Raw genomic sequence first — 17,322 nt, 5'->3', positions numbered from 1 at the left:
CACATGAATCTTTGCTGAAAACTTTTAGTTTTTCTAAAAGAGTTTCTTATTTTCAAGGAGGGCTCTGGGGAGTTCCATGTGGTCTAGAAAGCCTTGAAAAGAGGCTGAAGTCTCCTTTCTCCCAGTGATAAGATGTGTAGCTTATATCTCAGTTACATGTTGTCTCCACTTGTCTTTTCATCTGTTTGGTGAAGAATCTGGACTCTATCATTTCAAAGCATTGTCCGCTCCAACATGCTGCAATTCTGTTTTGTCTCTTTGTGGTAAAATCTTCCCATGACATATTCACCCAATTCTCTTCCTCCCATCCTGGTCACCCCACCTGCAAAGCTGCCACTTCCTTCCTCCGGGCCCCTGTATCTAGTCCAACACCAGTTTTCTTGTGCAAAACAAATAAAAACACAGTATTTCCCTTCATAGCAAAAAGGATATTCTGCTGCACTTCCGGTTGGGAGAGTACTGAGACTAGGAACTGGGCGGGGGGAAAAGGACAATCCCAATTATTTTTTGACTCACTATTCTCATGTCATTAGTTTACAAAAACAATACTTCAATCTGGTATGGCAGCACAAACTTTTAAAAAAATAAATCAGGTAATTGCCTAGGTTAAATTCATGCTTCAGAAAGTTTAATACCATGCATTAGATATGTTTAATTAACCATCTGAAAATGTTAAGGCTTTGAAATATCACTGCCAATTATATTTTAGAATCCAGAAGAGATTATATTGAGTGTGAATCTTCAGCTCTAAGCACAAGATGATTTCAAATCCACTTCTCAAGGTAAACTTTCCGAAACCCATTTTATATTTCTAAGACTATGCAATTTTCTTTTTCACAATGGAATCTAATCATTAAATAAGGGCACAATGATAATGTTGATGTACAACTTTGCCTCATAAAGCCACGTCCTAAAAACATCTGCTTTGCTAGTCTAGTTTTATGGGTGTATTCCTATATCGCAATATTGCTTCTATGTCTCAAAAATGACAAATATTTATAAACCAAAATCATGTTCATTAGCATTAGTTCTTATCAGGATTAAACTTTTAAGTACAAGAAAACTTGTCACTTTTGGGGAAGTTATACGGGAATATTCTCTGATGTTGTTTTTTCGCTGTCTCCTTTATGCTTCAGTAGAATTTCCATCTAAGCACAAGTAAGCGCATTTATATCAATATATAGCTGAGGCCCTGTGTAAAAGCTTCTCCAAAATGTTTGAAATGTGGTTATAACATGAAAATGAATCAATTCAGGAGTTCCAGGTGGAAATGAGGCTTTACGTTCTTTTATTGGGTTGTAAAGCTGTGTCATCTTTGGGGTGAAGAGGAAACTCAATGGAAATGACTCCAACTCTAATCTCAGTAATAGCTGTTAAAAATCTTCCCCCCGTAGTGGATTTCAGAACGCCCCCTGGTGATCATGAGTACAGAACTGGGCATCATGCACGCATTCTGAAAAAAGCAGCTTGGGATCAGGCATGCAAGTCCCCCAGGCATCAGGAGGAGACCAGTTTTCTGGATGCATTTTAATAAACATTTAGTAAAATTCAGTTTGGTTAAAAGGAAAATGGTCAGTTTATATGAAGCCTCTCAATGTCTGGACAAAAGGGAGTTGTCTCATTAAAAAGCTAATCATTGAAGAAAATTATACATAGACCTCTGAAGGAAAAGCGTTGGTTTTACATAGCGGTGAAGAACCATTGTATTCTCTGCTCGGTGAGTTATTGCTATTGTGTTTCTCAGACTCCAGTTACCCCGCGCTGTGCACAGCTCTCCTCTGTTAATGCCAGTTCTCAGGAATGACAGCGCTTTCTAACCTACAAGCACTTTAGCAACTCTAGCTAATCGCTACAACACCCCGATGAGGTAGGTAAATAAATATCTCTCTTTTGCATATGGGAAAAATGAGGCCAAGGGTGAATTTTCGAGGCTGGAGAGATGGACCAGGGATTGGGGATCAGGCGTGCAGAGATTCCCAGTTCCTTTGTCCCAATCACTGACCCAGAGCCCCTCCCATCCCTGCATCCAGAAAGGAATCCATCCCATAGTGTAAAAGGATATCGTTTTGTAGAATAAGATATTTAAGACAGTCACTATATTCAACACAGGGATTTTTGGTTTTCTCCGACACCATAAATTCCATTGATTATCACACTACCAAAGATCACGGAATAAAACGACTCATACTTTTGTGGAGGCCAATTGATTGTCACCTCATTGTTGCTGATTCAACTAAGCATCCTGTTGGTAACATGAAGGTAAAAAGATTTGAAATGGGATTTGGTGAAGTAAAGATCTCAGGTAAAAAGGAAAGCAAAACTGAATTGGGCTGGTACACACATCTGCGATGGGACTGACGGTGACGATGCTGTGGGGCATGGGGGCGTTCCTTGCTACACAAAGTGGAGGATCCATTTGCTTTCATGAAAACATTCTGCATGTGAGGGAAGAAAGGCCCCAACAAGGAATTTTATTGCCTTCCCCGTAAAGTCATTCTAACTTGGCACCGAGTGTAGAATGTGACACAATCAAAACCCTACCTACAAATCTTCAAAACGTTTAGGTTTTCTCTGGAAATCCCTTCAATTATCTTTGCATAGCTGAATACCTTTCCATTCTCTGTGTCCCTACTCATGGTCAATCATTTGTATCAAGTTCTGCAGCAAAAGTGCTCTTAAAGAAAACGGGTCCGAATAGTTTACCTGTTTTTTCCGCTAAGCTTCAGGATCGTAAATGAGGTTAGCACAAAATTTGAGACAATGCTCACCAGCCCAGTGTCAAATCAGGAGAAACAAGATCGACTTCTCACTGTCACAATGAAGAAATGTCCACAAAAATCGGGAATGGAAGAGTCAGGATGAACGTTTCAAACTTCTGGGAGGTGAATTTTCCTTTGATGTAATTTTTTTCTTTTTCCCCAGGAATTTTAATGATGACTACAAAGAAATCAGTAAATATTCCCATATTTGTGGTAACCAGTTGGTGCTTGAAAATTGGCATGACATCAACAAACGAAACCCAAAAAACTAGGTACGGTATTTTGTTTGGGAAAAATAGCTTTTACTTCTATCAACACCATAAAATTCACCACGAAATAATTTTGTCAAGCAGTTTGAACTATTTTTAGGCTTAAAAAATATCTTAAGGAATGCTTAAAATTAAAACTTCCATTTGAAGAACAAAAACTTAACAAACTTATACTTCCTTCAAGCCATTTTATCCAGTAGACTTTGCGAATAACTAAGATGATAGGAACAGCAGAAGAGCAATGATAAAATTTATAAAAGATGGCGAAGACTGAACAGAAAGTCTCTTCCCTGGCAGCGGCAGAGTGAAGCAGGGCGTGCCTCACCCAGGCCCAGAACGCCCAGGACAGCCTGCCTGACCTCTTCCATTTATGTGTTCGCCGAAAGTAAATAAAAATTAAATAACATTTGCTCTGCATTATTTCTCTTTGCACAACAAAGAGACTTCTGGCAGCAGAATATGACCAGCAATTGCTTACTGCACGAGAAAGTTCAATTCCGTTACTCACAACACCTGAGCAGTCTATCTAGAACGACACCAGACACCCAGATAGAAAACCGTATGCTTCAAACATCTTGACTTTTCCAAATATCCATAAGTTTGATATCATGAAGACCGAATTTACCAGCTGAGTGACCTACTTCGCCACTTTTCATCGCAATATTTACAGTCATGCGGACAGTCTTTATTTTTTATTAACACCTCGTCTACTTTGTTTTAGTGAAGATGGTTCAGCAATCATCTGGAAAATTCAGGTGTTGAAAGCCCCCAAAAGAAAAGAAACTTAGGAGGAAAAGTCAGAGCTTGAGGGCTATCAATGGTCCAGTGGTTTTGTCTATGTTGAGAAATTGCTTAACTGTCTATTTCTTTCCACTTCCATTATTCTGAAAATTATTTTCACAAAAATTATTCTTTTCCAGTTTGGGAACAGAGAGACTAGGTGACGGGCACAATTGAGATTCACAATATGAGTGAAAGATTCGAATGCTTGTAAGCCCAGTTTAGTACGTTTGGACACAGAGGGTCTTGTGACATCATGATATATTTACGGTGGGAAGATGAGTAAGGCCATGGTAACCCTGAATCTCATTGCTCTCAAAAGGAGGGATGGTTAAATGGTTCATGCTCTACAAACAAGAATGACTTACAATACCTTAAAATACCTTATCTTAGAACCCATCAGAAGCTCTCCTGCAGAGCCCATAGGGGCCAGTGGTCAAGGAGAACTATCGGAGGGAATGAGTTCCCTTAATGAGAGCATCAGTCTTAGACATGACACCACCGACATCTCTATCTTCCCACTTGGGTCAGGCCCTGGCCTTTCCAAAGGGGATATGTCTGTTGTTACAGTTATGGACTGGCAGTGACTATCTTGAACTTCTCTGCTCTGTGAAAAGGTAAATACTCTGGATGAACCACTGGCAGGTTTTCTCTTCATCAGTATACTTGGTCCTCTACATTAATAGAAACCCTCTGACCCAACACCCAATCACGGTAGAGTAAGTCTTACCCATAAACCTTGCTCAAGAGGGCTGTCTATAGCTCCTATATCCCCACGATTGGCCGCCTCATTGTATATTACAGTATCTTTGTACGTATGTGGACTCTGGGGTTCAGAAAATGAATATTTTCTTTAACTTGTTACTTTTCGCTGCCTGGCAATTGAAAATAAGTCACATGGTGGTATACCGCTTTTCCCCCCAATTTTATGTCGGTGCTTGTGCCAAGAGCTAGTTCTAAAAACAGACTTGCTGTGATCCTAGTGCTGATAACTGGGAAGATCATTCAGCAGTGCTTGCTATTATACATCTTGGTGATGACCACCAAGGTGAAAGCTTAGGGAGGAGAAACATCTGCGAAACACAAGAAAATTCTTGCCTCTTCTCAATCTTCCTCTAGACTGCTTGTTGAAAAATCTGATGACTTCTATTCTTTCATCTAGGGCTAACTCCTGAAATGGTTATACCAAAAGATTAGACAGAAAACTTTCCAAGAACATCTGGAGGCCTCACTCTCTCACATACTCTGAAATTATGACCTGGTAACTTCATTCTTATCTTGCAACGCAAATCTTGCTTTGAAGGAAAAAAAAAAAAAAAAAACAGAAACAAGGGAGAAAGAACCATGTCTTAAATTAAGAGACGACCTGTTTCCCTCTAAGCCAAAATTTAGTCATTAAGAACATCAGATTTGTGATCTTTGAGCTCGTAACCAAGGTTTTGCAGGGCTGAGAAGCAACAGGATAGCCGATTCCACACAGAAATGGATCTCGGTTTGGAACTGCTAATGTCACCACCTAGGAAGGCAGGAATCAAATTATTCAGTAGCTACACCCATGCAGATTTTACCCCTGAAATTAAATAAAAACTCAATTTTTATAAATTGGTTATTACAATGCTGAAAACGGTAGTCTCAAGAAATGAAATAAAAGCAGTACTCAGATCAGTTATTCCACAGATGACAGTGACATTATTTTCATTTCCAACATGTGGATTTGAATCCATTTAAAGCAAGTCTCCAAGGTGGAGTACCCCATTCTCTGAGCTATGCAAGCCCCAGGAATTTTTTTTTTTCTTTTTTTTCAAAACAGCGCTTACTGGAAAAAACAAAGGAAGCAGATGAATATTCATAGCATGAGCAGGAGAAGCAGGTAGCAGGGATTCACTGGGCTCCGCTTCACAGAGGTCTTTCTTCAGGCCGGGGCACGTGGTGGAACTGCGGCTGAGGCTGAATGGAAGTGCTCCTTTTCCACTCACTGATTAACGTTCCCTTGCAGGAGCTTGGTTACAATATTACAAGTCAAGAATTTGCAAGATTAAAGTGTCTGTTGAATTAGTTAACTGCAAACCACCTCCAGTAAAGCTTGACAAGCTCCAAGATGTTTCTGTAGAAAAAGAAGGGAATCGATAGCATCAGCAACATGCAGCTTTGTGACAGCGGAGACTGTATTTCTGAGTGACAGCTCACTGCTGCCTTCCCTCCTCCTACAGCAGGAGGGATTTACGTCTTTCCACAGAGTCCCAAACCTCTGATTGAGACCGCAGAAAATGTTCCACCCCAGGCTTTCAAAACATACTTCAGAAATCCATTTCCTCTTTTATGTACAATGCAGTGGAAAGGTTAATAAGGGAAGTTGAATGTTTTAATTTTTAAAAGAATGATAGAAAATGACAATTCTTTCACTAGCTGACAGGCCTCTTTTGGTTATATGAAGGTGTATTATTGCTCCCAATTTGAATAGAGTGAAAAACATCACCAGGGGCTCAGCAGAAAACGACAGGTCAAAGGTTAATTGCTAAGTGAATACAACAGTGCTCAACACACAAAGTGCTCATTTTCCAGAATCACAATAGCTTGCAATGCTGGTGTTAAGATGCGTTCTACTGGCGTGTGACCAAAATAGGAATTTTGATTACAATCATAGAAACCCAAACTATATTTTCAACACATGTAGTAGTGTTTTAGAACTTGTTGATAAATGAATTAATCTGAAATAATTAAAAGTGTTGATTTGATACAGCTCCATACTAGAATGCCACTAAATGGGTAAATTAAATTAGCTTAATCACATCTCTATCTGGTAACATTTGTAGTACTTAAATGAAGTAATAATGTGATTAAATCCATTTTAATGTAAATCAAGCAATGGAGAGGAGAAGACCAACTTAATTTGGTAGATGGAAATATAATACAAACACAAAACTTTATGTTTTCTGAAATCCTAATAACAGTAGATGATGTGCTTCAATTACTAGCACAAGAGAAAATTTTGTGTCAGTATTGTGTTTGTAATATTTGCTTAATATTTTGATTAATTAGTTTTGATGTTGACTTGCTTTGTTAAACAAGATCTTTGCTTAGCAAATACCATATCAGTAACTACATGCTTCTTTTTGTCTGATCTAGTGACTAAAATAGCAATAATTGTAGCAAGGAATGTGGTAATGGTAGCATGAACCTAGAAATCATGGTACCTTGTAACATTTATTAGGTCAACTCTTTTATTAATGCATAATGTGACTCACCAAGGAATTCTTTGAATTATACTGTATTCATAAACGTTAATACACTTTCTTCCCTCTTTTCTTCTACTCCATAGAGGGCCAATGGGCTTATACATTCCCCATTCCCTGACAAGAATTATTTCACATAAGGAAAATTAGTTATACAAGTTAATGGTGATGTTTAACAATATACTCCTTACATGTGTGGGAAGCCAATCACTCAGGGCTGCATTGCAGGAGAGAATGGAAATGGAGACAAAGCCGGTGTGGGTTTCCCCAGGGAGCTGGGGCTGGCTCTCCTGACTCCTGACATTGTCACGCAGCATGTGCTGCTTGCTCTTCTGGGCATCTGAGGAAAGGCTTTCGAGCAACAGCTGACGTTTATGTCTGGAAATTTGTTATTCCTAAATGACCAGTATGCTGGAGAAATACAGTTGAAGAGTGCTTTCTTGAGAAATCAGAGAATTTTTGCAAACCCTTCAGTTTCATGCTTTTTCTTGAAAGAAATTCTCAAGAATTGCTCCAAAGTTTATCCAAAAATGATTGTTTTCAATCAAATACTACGTGCCAAGAGAGTATTTTAATTTTTTTCTTGTTGCATTGTGACATCGATTTAAAAATATCTAGTGTTGGATGGTTACATAAACAAATTATAAAATTATTTTCTCTTTCTAGGCACTCATCTAGTATTGAGTGTTTTGTATTTGTGTTGTTACTTTATGTTTGTCATCATTACTTTATGTGGTAATTGTTTACTGTGAGGCTTACATAATACAGTCATGTGTCACACGATGATTTTTGGTTAACAACAGACTGCGCATATGACAACGATCTCATAAGACGATAATGCTGTATTTTAACTGTAACTTTTCTATGTTTAAACACACAAATACTTACCATGGTGTTACAATTGCCTACAGTATTCAGTACAGTAGCATGGTGTATAGGTTTGTAGCCTAGGGACAATAGGCTGTACCATACAGCCTAGGAGCGAGGTAGGCTCTACCATCTAAGCTTGTGTAAGCGCATTCCATCACACAATGGTGAAACTGCCTGCAGATGCATATCTCAGAACGTATCCCCATCCTTAAGTGACACATGACTGCATAGTCTTAGGAAAGCTGTGTTTCTTTCGTGCTGTAATATGGAATTAAATATAGATGTTGAGAAGAGAAGCAGCAGTGTGGTAGAGTAGAAAAGAGTAAGAGCCGATGTCAGAAAACTATGATTGTGCTGCTAATAAACAGACTGTGAGTTACTCCAATGTAACTTTCCTTTTGTGCTTGACTGTGCATTACCTAGCCATACGAGTCATAGAGGCCATACTTGTTGAATAAATGATTCAGGGAAAAAACAGAAGTGTAATGTGTAATCCTGATTATATAAATTACCTGTTCTCTTTGGATCTCAGTTGTCTGATCTATAAAATAAAGTGATAAAGCAACACTTAGATTTCTTTTACATGCTATTTCCTGTAAAAATCAGTGACTTCTAATTTTACATAAATTCATAAATATCTGTTTATAGGAAGATAGTTACTTGTATTTTAATACATTACATTCATATTGATTGTTGAAGATTTTTTAAAAATAAACACCAGTGTTGAGAAAATTTTTGGTTTATTATCGGCTACCTTTTTAGTATCAGTTCATACAACACACACACAGCTTACTAGGCAACAACATCATTGAATGGGTTACAACTCTGTCATCTTGCAGACCTTCAGACATGCTACATCTAAAGTGAGAAGGGAAAGAACACATCAGTTATTTTATAAGTTCATTTGACAAATATTTGGTCTACACTTGCAGTATTATTTGCATCTAACACTAAGATAAAGTTCCTAGACTTATATGATCGTTAAAGCTAACGGTTTAATAATCCTCTTAAATATTAAATTTTGTGACCTGCAAGATATTAAACAAAATTTAGGGAAAAATTATGACAGTGAAACAGAATTACCTTATAATATAAAAACATCACCTCAAGGACTTGTTAGATCTCCTTCCTTCCTTCCTTCCTTCTTTCCTTCCTTTTCTTCCTTCCTGCCTTCCCTTCCTCTCTCCCTCCCTCCCTCCCTCTTTTCCTCTCTCTCTATCTCATCAGAATGCCAAAGTAGATTGTTTTTTCAGTCTGCTTAACCGGATGACAGCAGCATGCACATATAAAATATAAGAGAAGTGGCATCAGGTTAATTTATATTTGTCACTTAATTGAATACATAGTGGAGCCATAGAAGGGGGGCAGTTGCCTGGAATGGAACAATAGCATTTATCGTCCTACTATGAGTTAGAGAATAAAGGTAAAATTTAGTTACAGGTGATTGAGACTTCCATTTCTCATCATTGACTATTACATTTTTAACTCTTCATTTTGAAAGACATCTTTGACGTTTAAATACTTTTTTTTTTGGAAAAATTTGATCATCAGACCATGATCCTGCTTCTTCTGAAGACTTGCCAAATCATAAATAGATTTTGTGGGAAGAGTCGCTGGGCTTCCGGAAGTTGCAGTTGTTAAATTGTGTGCTCAACTCTCAGCCCCACTCTTTCCTATCTGTGGGACCTTTGGGCAAATTGCTTGACATCTCTAAGCCAAAATTTTGTCATCTGTAAATGACACTTAACTCACAGATGACAGTGAGGACTCAGTGAAACCACACAGATACAGCTCTTAGCCCAGCACTAGGTAGCGCAATAAACCCTCCACTGTGGTGAGCTACTCTCAATATGGGAGATGGAACCGGAAGAAAATCTACAGGGAAATGAAATACCCAAAAGCAAAACTCGATTTAGGCAGCTTGTTTGTCACGTAGGCTGTCAGTATATTGTTAAAATATTTTAGGGACATTAAGCCATCTCTTGTCTAGCAGAATATAGGCCTCAAGGTTGACTAAAGTTTTATATTTATGGGCTAGGTCACTGCCTGCATATAATCTGATTTTTTTTTTCCATGTGGAATCTAGAGAAAGAGCTTCGGATGGATGATGAAACAACGTGACACCTCAAACACTCTAGGGAGAGTTTCTGAACCCCTCATTTCTGTGGGCAAATGGCTGTTTGGCGCTTCCTCCATGTGGCTTTCTGCTGTGAGAGCAGCCTGCTTGCGTGCTAGCCTAATTGTTTCAATTAGCAAAATTAAATGGCTCATTATGTTTTTATACAATTCCACCCATATTCTGCAGTTTTACTTTAGAATGAGTAATGATACTGTCGAGGCTGTTATTTGAGAGTCTTGCCACGTGCCCATTTTTAGAACAGCAACTAGAGAAGACGTATGTCAACACAGAGAGCTCTGCGGTGGCCTGATGCTGCCACCCAGGTGCCTGTGTGAGGAGGAGAGATGCCACTCGAATGAATGCTCAGGACATTTCATGGCCCGATACAGGTCTGGACAAGCAGAAATGGGGAATAGAGTGGAATCGCCCAGCTTGGCCATTTTGAAACACTGGAGTGTCAGGTGGGAGAAGGAGTGTTATGAGTCGGAAGCTGACACAAGCGATCATTTTGATTGTTTTAAAAAATGACATTGGATTGCCGAGACAAAGGAACGTTGATCTGCATCCGTCACTGAAATTACAGGAATGACCACCCCAGTCCTGCTATGTTTTCACCATGCACTTCAACCATCCTCTGAGCTATAATCTGAATGACAGTCTGAGCTACTTTTAAAAAGGCTTTAAGGAATTCTCGTTAGCACATAAAAATGCAGGCGTCTTATCCAAGCTTTATATAGAAACAGCAATGGCTAATAGCAAAGATATGTGGAAATTGCAAGGGAGCGTATATTTAGTCTAGAAAATGGTTCATTAGAAAAAAATCTCTGGATTCTTGTCTAAACATTGTGTCAGGACTTGTTTCCATTCAATGGCATTTGGTACATTTAAAAGCAAATGTGTAGCCTTACACAATCCTGGTAAGGACAGAGACGTTTCCTTTGCTCAATTCAGTCTGTTCAGAGAAAGAAACTTTGAAATGACACAGAAATATTTTATTCAGCTGTTTAAAAGATGAGATCCTTAAGAAGTGATAAAGCTCATTCGAACTAAGAAGTGCTGAATTATATCTAAGTATTCCCAACTGAAGTTTGAAAGTGTTGGTCTTATACATGGACTGCAAGCTTGGGTTCGTTTTGAAAAAGGAGTAGGAAAATGCTTCTTTTCTAAAAGTTTATGTATCAATAACATACCATTTTATATGCATTCAAAAGCAGTATATACTTTATCCTTTTCGTCCCTGTTACTTTAGTTGGAAAGTGTGTTCATATACATACATATAAATGTATGTACAGAAAGGCATATATTATATATACATATCATTTTTTTTAAAAGGCCATTGAGCTTTCAATTATTCCCATTCACTTTTAATTGGTATGTGCAATCACTTCCTTTACTCATAGAGAAAAGTAAATTGGGCATTTAGAAATTAACCATAAATACTTCATTTTACTTTTCAGAGTATCTTGTGCTAATTCTTGAATTACATTTTCGTGCCGTGTCAGTAAGAGAATTTATTAAATTGGTTGGGTTAACAGCATTTATCATAAATGAGTAGCAACTAAGTGTCTGCAAAGTCGGTGTTACTGAACTAGACAGTACGTAGTTAAGTAAGTAGGCAAAGAGGATTTAAAGGACACAGCCATTTTGGTGGACCAAACTTTGACTTTCGTGGAAAAAGTCCTTTTCTTTCACACAAATACTTAAAGTGTTACTATGGTTAAGATATGCACACACGCACATTATATATATTCATTAAACATGGTTTCATATTTAGAAATGCAGGTTTGAAAATAAAACAAATAATAATGCTGTTCCTTTAGAAAATTTCCTGTTCCTATGCAAAAAGTGAGTAAGAGCAGATCTTCCTCTCAAACGGAATCAAAGTGGACTCAGACACGGAAACGAGCCTGCAGATAAGGAACCCAGCATTTCCATTATTTTTTCTTTGGGATTCTCCAGTTACTATCTGTGGAGGATTTAACAGCAGATTGAAAAGGAAATATTAGAATTACAATATAAATACAAAAATCAAACTCTGTTTCTTTGTACATTGACGATGTCTCTTTAAATCCGAATACTTTAAACTCTCTGTTATCTGTTATTTGTGATTTTCATGCAGAAAATGAGTAAAAGTTGTTATTACCACAACAGTCTGATGGCAGTGTAGTACTTCCTGAATCATGGAAGCAAGGCTAAATCATAATTTATCTCTAGAGTAAGTTGCTCTTGTAATCTTTTGAAAGGTTGTAATTCATCACATGGTGGATATGTTCTTGCCTTAACAAGAATTCATGCCTAACTAAAACATCATCATCTTCAGGTATGTTGGATAACAGAGTATTTACAGTATTTGGAAAATCACTGAAAAATTCAACCTCCTTACATTCTCCTGACTGCCAATCTCACCTCCAAGTCAAAGAACAGTACACCATTTAAAATTGACATAGTACTCATTCTGGCTCTTAACAGAGGGATCAAGTTGAGAAATAACTTAGAACTTACATGATTGAAGCATGATGGGGCCTGTTGGGTTTGTGTTGATTGATTGACTCTACCAGATTGTAATCTGTGATTTACTCATAGAATCAAAGGTATATAGTTCAACTGAGAAACTCAATTTCCAGAGATCATCAGTTAAAAGTTGTCTTGGAAACAATGAAGCTAATAACTCAAGGTTCTGCACAAAAGTGAAGAATTTGCCAAAATCATCATTTTTTCCTTCTACAATGGGGGCGGAATGTTTTCACCATGTGCTGACAGGAAGAGCCTTCTCTTGGGCCTTTACTGGTGACTACGTAATCTTTCCACATCCCAACAAAAGATTAGTATTTTTTAGTGAAAATCTTGCTTGGAGGATCAAATCATGGAGTATTAGGAAGTATGTCTACTTATAAAAATTGTCTATTTTTTTTAAAAAAAATTGCTTTGGGGCTTTGCACCAAAAGAAGTCCCAGGTTGAGCCCTCTGTTACTTCCTGTGGATGTCATCGTGGGGACACAGTCTCTGGATGACACACCCATTACAGGTGGTAGCTAGAGAGCTGGACTACTTTATGGTATTAGTCCAAATGACTGAATAATTAAGTTAAACTTTTTCTTTTTCTTTTTTAGTGGTTTGACTAATACTTAATCTATCAGTTGGGTTAATATAAAACCAGGGAAGGAAGTTTAAGACATCTTCCACTGTGGTCAGGTTTGTTATAATGGATGGATGAAAGTAATCATTGACATCTTTGATTTCCTGGGAAACATTGGCCAGTCTTGACAAGCCCTTTCTATTTAAGCTGATTCTCTCTTCACCTGATATTCTGATAGCACCCCTGGCCAGGTTCCTGGGGGCACCAACTTGCAAAGTAGGGTGATCTTGCAAGAGACAAATGTTTTCAATCTGCTGAGGCAGGCTGATGGAATTTGTGGACCAGTTTCTGACATCCCAAGTGATTATGATGCTTAAAGTATTTTAAACGATTCCAGGTCTATAAAAAAAGTGATGATGCCTATGTGTATACCCTATATTTTTTATTACAAAAATATTGAAATAATCCATGAGTTATTCCACTCTGCACCAACTATAAAAAAATACTATCAAAGTTTGACCGGCACTTTTAATGCAACGAAAAGCACCATGACGGAGGACGCTGAGAACAGAAAGCGGGGGACGTTTACTTGCTGTACGGAGGTATTTAAAACCCAGAAGCTTGTTGTAAGATTGCGACTTTACAGATGAGTCAAATACAAATCTTAGCTGGATATAGTGATAAGCCCTCTATCAGTTCAGAAGGGTTTTTTCATAACCTATTCATTGCATTTGTCTGCTCATACTTACTAAAATGTGTCCCAAAGCCTTTAAAAGACACATCATTTTGACCTTGGATTGAGGGGAGGGAAAGTCTGTACACAGTGGAGAACGTGATTGTTCGTTCTCTTGCCTGCTTTTAGGGGGCTCACGCCACTCATCCGCAGTTGTTCGGGGCTTCCACGTCAGTCCTGTGGTTGGACGGTGTTTGGCACTAGAAAGGAGTGGCATGGTGTCCTCCAGAGTTGTGTCTGCCTATGGTCACACAGAGCCACTCATTCTGCGTCTGGAAACAGATCTGGTTCCAGCCCATCCCTCTGGCTCGCGCTGCTCTACTGTGAAGTCCCAGCAGGAGCTGCACATGCCTGGGAATCAGACTCTCATTTAGCCTTTTCCCCACTTCCTCTTTGCAGACCTATTACATTTTTGCAATTGAATACTGAATCATGATTACTATGTAATTTACATCACGAAGTTTTTGAGCTCCTTGGCCTTGTCCAAAGCCATATGTGGGCTGCATAGGATTTCTGTCAAAAACGATGCTCACAACTGAAAATTTAAAATCTAAAACAAATCCTGGAAACATGTAGAAAATGAACCATTCCATCAATGCTAACATATGTGTAAACAACATTTGGGTTTGCTGTCCATTGGATAGGATTTTCACACACGGTATGGATTTCCAAATGAGAAAAAGGTTTGCGAATTCTTTTCTAAGCAGTACTATTTTTTTTCTCATGGAATATATTCTTTCTTTGTTTTTATGTTCCTGTGGGAATCAGAGCTTTGCATCAAGAAAAGTCACCTAAGCTATTTTGACAGAGGACTGGTGTTATTTGTGTTAGTGTGTGTATGTGTGCATGAGTGAATCTATCTTTTTTTTTTTTTTTTTTGAGACAGAGTTTCGCTCTTGTTGCCCAAACTAGAGTGCAATGGCATGATCTTGGCTGACTGCAACCTCTGCCCCCCGGGTTCAAGTGATTCTCCTGCCTCAGCCTCCAGAGTAGCTGGGATTACAGGCGCATGCCACCATGCCCGGCTAGACTGAATCTATTTTTATGGAAAGATCAGTTAACACCATCAAGACACCCTAATGATTGGAGTCAAAATTTTCCATAATAATAGTACCCTCTGGTGGGTGCACCCCAAGACCGAGCAGAAGGAGTTTGGTAGCGATGGAGAGTCCTACTAAGGCAGCGACATTCCTTCAGGTGGAATCACAGACTCTTGGGCGCAGCTGCTTTGGAAGGAGACAGCCGCTCCCAGTCGACAGGATCAAATGATAATGGTGATGATGGTCACACTAGGAACTTCACAGCTCACTGCCCTGCTCTGGGATGAAGTGTCATTACTGCCACAGCCCCGCTGTCACCCCTTCATCTGGATGTTGTGGCTCCTGCAACTCCTTTTGCTTTATAAAGTGGTTTCATACTCCAACCGCTCCTGAATAAGGGCGTCGTCTTTATACTGCAGCCTCGGAGGAGATGGGGAACATTCAAAGGCTAAAATAGCCTTTCGGAGGCTTCGGTCCAACACGTGTCTCTCCCATGCTGGGTACCTATTCCTGAACAAGTCAATTTTAATGACTGATTCTTCAATCCGTGGTGGGCGAGATGATGGGGTGGATGGGGCAGTGGGCCTCACCTGAAAGACGGGTACACACCCATCCCGCTCTGTGAATTTCTGATCGCGGTCGCTGACAACACTGCGGTTGTTGGAGATGGACCGTAGGGTGCTTGTGGCCACGTCTGGGGGCAAAGCGAAGGCAGCGGCTGGGTCCTCACAAGCACAACTTGGTGACTGCCCGAATCTGGGTCCATTGGGATGAAAGAAGGCATAATACATCAGCATAAACACAACGCCAGTTAAAAAGCTGCTGAACACCACACACAGCGCTGGGATGGCAAATGCGTCTGCAATCTGGGGAGCCTTATAGAGGTACCAGAGGGCACTCAAGGCTGTATTTTCCAAAAGGATCACAAAATAGTAAATGAATAGCCTGCAGCGTGTCCTGCCTTCCTTGACATTGAACCAACTGAAGATATAGATAATCCCCACCACCATGTCGAACACAATCTCTTCCCATTTGGTGATACAGAATTCTGTCTCACAGTGGACGATCCAGAAGGTCATGATGCACCAGTGAAGGACGATGAAGATCCCAAAGTACAGCTGGAAAACCGAGGCAAAGAGGGCAAACGTGATGACCCTGGCGGCGATGGTGAAAAAGTGCCAGCAGAACTGGATGATGACGGCCATGTAGCTGATGGGCTTCTTGTCATCTCGAGAGTCCCGGAGGGCCTTCTGGTAGGAGGCCAAGGCCCAGGCCAAGGACACGAGGGAGGCTGCCGCTGTGAAACCTACAAAGGCAAATGGGAAGACAGTCTGTCAATAGTCAGTTGCAGCAATGCCCCCTGAAAGTCATGTCACACAGAGCTGGGGGCTTGGGGAAGGCTGGCTTTGACCTCAGCAAAGGCTCTTAATTTCTTTGGGTTTTAACACAGATGGGGATGCTCATAGCTGTCCTCTCTAAGGCCCACCCAACTGGAGAAGTCATGAAGCTAATAGGAATGCTACTTGAAGCCAGCATGGATGTGAGACCTGGCAAAGGGGTGGAGTTTAACTTTCTGGATTTGGCGTAAATGGACTAAGGAGGTAGTTTCGTGGAGTGGAAAAATAACCATGGACCGGAGGCTGTCAGAACTGCGTTGGTATTTCACCTTTGCTTCTTATTACCCTCATGACCTTGGACTATTATTAAAACAGGTGTCCTAATTCATAAAGTGGGTGATTTCCAAAGCTCCCTGTCAACTTTGTGATTCCGTCATTGAAGGGGATATGTAATCACAGGAAACCTGAGGAACTAGCTGGTTTATCTTTCTGCTTGTAAGCAAGAATAAATGCAGTGTATTCACAAAAGACAGTATATGCGTTCTTAAAAATAAAAGGCGTCTGTACAACATCCCTGGCAACATTTCTGGTGACGCCTGGTGCGCAGTTTGTCCTACGGCAATCTGGCACTCTTCCTCCAGCTTTTATCCGTTTCTTACTGCCTTTCCCATAAAAGAAGACATGTCCACTCCCTGTCTTTCATCTCTTAGCTCTTCATAGATTAAAGATTGTACTGAAATTATTTTTCAATCGCTTCTCTTGTTTTATGAATTTATTGGCCCCATTGGTTGGTATTCCCTCTAAAAGGCTTCCAAATGTTAAAAGTCATTTTTACTGTTTTCCTTGACTCTTATTTCACCTCCTGTGTCCCACAGTTCACCTCTATGGTCCAGATGTGGGCAGGGCTCACCTAAAAACATACTGGCCTCCTTTAGGAGAGAGTTCTTGTGGGAAATTCCTCTGTCACCAAAACAATATGCCAATCTGCATCGCAGCTGGCTTCCTTAATGAGCTGAACCAAGACTCACCAAGATTAAGAATGCTCTCATGTATTTTAAAGTCTGGCTGGCTTTTTCTTCACCAAGTCTATTATTAATCATAACCAG

General features: G+C 39.6%; 1 protein-coding gene across 3 annotated transcripts in view; it reads right to left on the bottom strand.

The window, feature by feature from the left end:
• Positions 1-372: 372 nt before the first annotated feature.
• Positions 373-17,322, bottom strand: part of XKR4 (XK related 4) — a 430,037-nt gene continuing 413,087 nt past the window's right edge. Inside the window, exons 3-5 of one of the 3 annotated variants that reach the window (XM_064384193.1) lie at positions 12,533-16,185; positions 8,424-8,452; positions 373-5,912 (exon numbers count right to left, since the gene is read on the bottom strand). In XM_064384193.1, the coding sequence (XP_064240263.1) occupies positions 15,239-16,185 (947 nt within the window). In that variant the 3' untranslated portion in view covers positions 373-5,912; positions 8,424-8,452; positions 12,533-15,238. Of the gene's footprint in view, positions 5,913-8,423; positions 8,453-9,122; positions 11,997-12,532; positions 16,186-17,322 lie in introns of those variants that run through there. The other 2 variants (XM_021672230.2, XM_064384192.1) reach the window with 2 other exon arrangements.

Source organism: Aotus nancymaae, unplaced genomic scaffold (assembly GCF_030222135.1).
Source record: "Aotus nancymaae isolate 86718 unplaced genomic scaffold, 86718_ANA_hifiasm-v0.15.2.pri h1tg000036l, whole genome shotgun sequence".
Classification (NCBI taxonomy): Eukaryota; Metazoa; Chordata; class Mammalia; order Primates; family Aotidae; genus Aotus; species Aotus nancymaae.
This window is presented reverse-complemented; position numbering and strand designations above follow the sequence as displayed.